Raw genomic sequence first — 6,000 nt, forward strand, 5'->3', positions numbered from 1 at the left:
TTGTCTCCATGCAGATAGAAACTCAAGAGCCGTGTTTGGTCACCTGCAGAACAAACCGTCTCAGTGACCCAGACTAATGCCCCCAGGGGGGATAAAAGGGGGGGAATGGAAAATAAAATGCCTCTATTTTTCCATTTCACACAGCACTTTCTTGTCTCCCACAAACTCAACCTGTTTTGTCTTTATTCTCTGCTCAAACTCATTTTCTTCAGCCTTGGCATGAAGAGCGAAGAGCAAAAAGAGGAGCCAGATCTCAGGGCTGTTGGAGCTGAGACTCTGTGCCAAGCGCTTAGAGCCCTCAGCAGAGAGGATTGGTATTATATAGAAGCTGTGTGGGTGGTAGGGAGTAGAGGGTGTGTTGGCAATGCATGAAAAAGATTGGGCACACACAAGCTGCCCAGTCTGAGACACGGCAAAAAAAGAGCATGAGATCGCCAATGGTTTTACAGTCTGGTGGCCGTACAGCAAACAGCCGGGAATAAGAAGGTTAATATAAAATAAGTCCTTATAATGTTATATTATTAAGTACAAGTCAACACAGAACACAGTTTTTATTTTCTCCCCTCAACTCTTCATGAACTCCTACAGAGATTTTCCCCGAGTGCCATGTCTCTACAACTGTTCCCACACACTTGAACAGATCCAGGTACACAACTGTCACATCCTGATGCAGTCACCAGTGCCTGCCTCTCCATGTGTCAGGACTGATAAGAGGACTGGAGTGTGTCCATGAATAAATCCATCATAGAAAACAGAGGGACGGAGGGAGGTTGTAAACAGCAGTTGGGACAATTTTAAATGGATTTGTGTTTGTTGTGTTTGAGAAAAACACCATTTATTTGAGAAAACAATACAATTCATTTACATGGGAAAAATAAATATTATATATATATATATAAATGCCTCAGTTAGCTGTTGGTGTGAAAGAAAACATTTATGACATGTTGGCCGTACTAGAAAAAAAATCATATTTTCTATAGCCATTACTTCATCTATTCTGTGCTTTAATCAACATGTGAAGTCTGCTCAATCAGCCACTGAGGAAACTCTCCTCATTACTGCAGCCACCCTAATGCATTTGGCATCAACATTTGCTGAGCTAATTGCATTTGCACTGAAGCATTTTAACAAACATAAATGTCGGTATCAAAACAAACAACTTTACAAACACAATAAGCAGACACACGCTCATTGTGAATGTCCACGCCTGCATCTGGCCGGGCTAAATCATTTCTATAATTGATAACAGCGTGTATACTCTGCCTTGTATTATTCAGTGGTTCTGTCCATTGACATTCTACTCAAACACTGTTTTGCAGGTGGGATGCTCGGGATCCACAGAGTAGCAGAGGAATAGCAGAGGAGTTGACTATTTAGAAAATCAAGTGATGACAGCAAGATCTCACATATCAGGGTTAGCAAATTCGGTAGTTAACATCTGGGTCTTGCCCTCTGATTGGCTGTTTAACTGATTTACAAGTGTTGTTGAACCAGTTGAATCAGTGTTCCTGTTGTGTTTAACCTAATGAACTGACATTTTGTTAAAAGACAATACATCTTAAAGATAAAGTGATTATCCCTAGGATAAAAGGTTGTTTTTTTTTTTTGTTTGTTTTTTTTTTCTTTTAATGATGGATATTTAAACAAAGATTTGTGAATAAATCATAGTGGTACACAAATAGTTTTGTTTGTAAAACTGAAACAAATCAAAATAATGAGCAGAATTGAAAGATTTTTAACGAAGGCTAATATACTACATTATATTATTTACCACATACATCCTCACAATGAGACGGCAGAGAAAAGTGTGTGAAACCAAGTCCATTGGTTGATTTGGACTGGATTTGCTGCTTTAACAAACAAGAGGTAATTCATTCAAGCTGAGAGAAGCTGTGTGCCATGAAATACAGGACACACAGTTGTAGTATCTCCCTGTACTTGGTTGATCATTATTACTATAGTTCTTTTTGTTTCATTGTGTAAAAAACACACAATGAAAAAGGAGTCAGTTAGCCTTTAAATGGGACTGACATGGCATAAATAAATTTGTGTTTGTTACATCAAAATATTTAGTGTCTAATAATAAATAAAAGTAATGAGCTAAATATGAGCAGAAACCAGTAACTGATTTATAAAATATATCTATGTAGAGAACAGCAGGTACACTCAGACAATAACAGTCTTGTACAGTTCACTCAGCTTGGACCACATGGAGCAAACTAGCCCTCGGAACAACTCCACCCAACTCCACCCCAGCCCATCCCCTCACATCCTAATCCTTCAAGTCACGACGCCCCATTGTGCAGGTGCTGTGAGGTATAAAATATATTTTTTTAAAAAAAGCTAAGTACAAGTCTTTGAAAAGAAGGAACAAAACCAGTGAAAGTTAATTAAGCAACAAAAGGAGGCACTTACTTTCAGGAGTCACATGGACCTCCTGCAGAAAAGAGAAGAAAGCGTGCGATGACTCCAGCAGCACATGACCATGAAGAGAGAAAGAGACAGAAAAGATAGGTGAGAGAAAGGACTCAAATTTGTGCATCCACACGCTCAGTGAACAGGCAAATAAAAACACTTAGCTTCTTCTCGTGCGTGTTCCCTCCTCCTCCTCCTCCTCCTCCTCCTCCTCTCCCTCCTTCTTTGCCTTCTCCTGCACGGCTGGCCCCCTCCCATCCCCGTGCCTCCGGGTTGTACTTGTCATGTGTTCAGGCTCAGGCAAGCGTGAAGCCCGCCGTAGAAGCCAGCGCTCCACAGAACCTTGTCCAGCGGTTGGAGCAGCCATGCTTCCATTATGTGGAACATTGAGTTTTTCTCTGCCTCCTCTGTGCAGCTGATGCGGAGCAGACACACGAGGAGGCACGGAGACGACATCTAACCTCTTTTCACATCCATCTCATCTTCTTGAGGGTGTGTTCTAGAAAAGACCTTGGTGAAAAGTGTGAGAAAATATCTTTAAATGCATCATCACAGCAACAAAAAAGGCTGCCTCCCAATTATTGTGAGTGCAGACAAACACCAACATTTCTGCTGATGCAGACATTTGATGATTACACAAGTCATATTGCTGCTTTTATTCCTTTTTCTTCAAAGAGCTGATGGAAATCATCCTACTAGGCAGCACATAATGTTTTATTATTCTTTAATTCTTCAAGTTGCTACAGTAAAACTTGTATATAAGAGAGAAAGTACACGAGGAGATGTACATGATATGTAAAAAAACTACAGCAATCAAACTTTCCAGTGGTGAAGGCCAGCAGAGACGACTTTGTTGGCCTTGCCTTGGAAGTATCAGAACTTATTTTTTAATATATTTATCATGAGATGTTCTGTTCTATTCATTCAGTCTCGCTCCCACTTCCAATAACGCATACTTGAGTTTTTATTTCAGTTATATTTCAGTGTTGCCAGTGTGAAAGAGATGTGCCCTGAGGCCTTCAGAGTCAGTAGTGCAGGTGCTGGGAGCCTTACATAAATGGCAATGGGATTTGTAGTTGGCATCAAACTGCCGTAGCAAGACCTTCTAGCTGAACCAGAGTTACATTGGTCATTTGAGTGATTTGATTGGATGGTCAAAGAATGGTCAAAGCTTTTTCTGTTCAGTTTTCTTTCTGTTGAGTAGACATTCTCAGCCTGAAGGGAATTAAAACTTATGCCATAAATATGACTGAAAAGACTGGACTTTCAGCATTAGCCTGGATGGAGATAGAAAAGAACTTTGTCGTTGTTGGAAATGACACGCACAGATAATCTGTACAACATAGTAATTGAAGTCAACTTATTGAAAGAGAGACTAATCAGAAGGGTTTGGTGAGTAAAATGCATTTTGTATTTTTAATAATATTATTATTGTATAATGTTATGTCATTATTGATGGTTTTTGTTGTACATTATGTCACAGCTGAATTGTGCTTCGTTGAGTGACTGAAGAAATAACTTTTTATACTACATTACTGCTTAGTATGGATGGTTTCTGTAGACATAATGACATTGAGATATGAGTTGACTCAGGCAGGACACCACTGAAGGCCTTGGTGAGAAATGCATGGTACGTCACTTCTATTTCCTGCAGTCCATTTAAGTCAGCAAAAAGACACAAAATATAAATTGTAAAATAATAGCATATTTATTTAACAAAAAACACCTGCAAACTCTATAAAATAGATGAAGAGGCTGGTTTACTGTTTTAAACTGAGGACTTGCTGAAAGTGGTGGAAAAGATTTAAACAACCAGAGGTTTTGACACTTTCTGTCGAGCACATTCATCAGCTGGGTCGAGTTTCACTCAATGAGAGTCGCTGACGAGGCTGAGCGAGGGCCAGTCATCTGTTTGAGTGCAAGAGCTGAAAGATTGGAGTGGGTATTGAACGTGCACCGCTTTTTAGCGAGGACTGAAACTCCATAAAGATTAAAGATAAGGCAGAGCCGCTCCGTGTGTCTGTATCTGCTCCTGCTTACACCCACGGACACATGGAGAGATAATCTTGAGATGCGTTGGCTTGCCTGACTTTGCTGGTCAGATTTTGCAAGTGGATCCACTTCAGTCTTGTCTACTGTCGCCAAATGCTTCTCTGAATTCACATTGTTTTGATAAAGGCTGCTGTTTGGTGCTCTGAGCTGTACCTTAAGTGTGCACATGGTCACAGGGAAAGCGAGTGTATGGGGGGGCTCCCATGAGAGGGGAAAAGTACTGTACAAAGCTGGGGCGGTGATGGAGTGCAGGTTGCAGCTGTGTCAGTGTCTCCTCAGAACTCAAAGATCAGCCCTAATACGTTCCACATCGACCTCTGGCATCTTTTTGGATGCTTTCATCTTTACGTTGCTGCATTGGAGTGTTTTAGAACAGGCCGGTCCTGCCTTGAATTACAGACATAAGTGGGATGTTTATTGTGTTACCATGGTTTTTATACCAAAATCCAAATTGTTTAGGCCTTTTTTCAAAGTGACCCTGAAGGTGTCAGATGCACAGAGCAGACAACATATGTTTAGGGGTATTTGTTTATTTTGTTCTGTGCAAATGTAAAACTGATTTCACTTCATTCCTGATGAGATTGAATGGATTTTTCTCAATTGTAGTGAGTTGATCCACATTTGTAACATTTTTCAGAAATGTTTAAAACTGCAGGAATACCAGGAAGCTTCCAGATACTGTGGTGGCCGAGATCAAAACCTGACCTCAAAACAAAAGAATTTTGGTTTATAACCTTCAAAGTCCATCAAAGAGGTTTATTAATGGGATCAATATGTCCCAGAGTGGGATGGTGGGATATTTGCAGCGCTCAGGTCCCAGCTGTGTTCTGTGCTCACGGTGGAAAGTGAAACAAACAGGTCAAACAGACTGCTTCAAATTGAGCGTCAGCAGTTTTTTCCTCCACTGCATCGCCATAAGCAGGAGGTCAGGTCCACACCTGGGGTGAATCAGTGACACGGAGCCGTCACATGTTGACCCATATAGCCAATCTGTTTATAGCAGTGCAGCAGAAGAGAATGCCTGTCACGGTAAACAATGTTAGAGCAGCTCTCACTTATCTTAGCCAGTATTAAACCTTTAAATTGAAGGTTGATAATACTGCCACTCCCAGATGGTCACATTGTGGTAGAGGTTCAAGAACTGGCTTTAACTAATCTTTCTCTATAGAGTTTGTGTGTTCTCCTCATGTGTGGGATTGTTCCCAAATACTTTAGCATCCGTAGTGACTTTGCATATATTCCTGGAAAAAAGATTCAGGAAGTGAAGAGGAGGAGAATACTGGGTCTGTACCTTGTGAACATTGCAGTGAGTTTTACAGCCTTTGTACAGACTTGTTTGTGAAACAAGGTATGATTTTTTTTTTCTCTCATGCCCATCGTTCAATAACACGGTAGCGGCATGACTTATGATGCCGTCGTTGTTTGTTTGGTGTTCACGTTGAAGGGTGATTTTTCATCTCGGTGTCTGGAGACTCAGAAACCCCAAGTGCAGCCAAACTACCAGGCTGAAAAATGAGTCGAGTTAAATTTAAC

General features: G+C 40.8%; 1 protein-coding gene across 1 annotated transcript in view; it reads right to left on the reverse strand.

Moving 5' to 3' along the window:
* LOC103389714 (E3 ubiquitin-protein ligase Midline-1) overlaps positions 1 to 3,156 on the reverse strand; it is a 40,180-nt gene extending 37,024 nt beyond the window's left edge. Inside the window, exon 1 of the mRNA XM_008325258.3 lies at positions 2,416 to 3,156. Coding sequence (XP_008323480.2) covers positions 2,416 to 2,542 — 127 coding nt within the window. The 5' untranslated portion in view covers positions 2,543 to 3,156. The remainder of the gene's footprint in view (positions 1 to 2,415) is intronic.
* Between the last annotated feature and the right edge of the window lie 2,844 nt (positions 3,157 to 6,000).

The sequence above is a fragment of the Cynoglossus semilaevis genome, chromosome 14, assembly GCF_000523025.1.
Source record: "Cynoglossus semilaevis isolate Cse_v1.0 chromosome 14, Cse_v1.0, whole genome shotgun sequence".
Lineage (NCBI taxonomy): Eukaryota > Metazoa > Chordata > Actinopteri > Pleuronectiformes > Cynoglossidae > Cynoglossus > Cynoglossus semilaevis.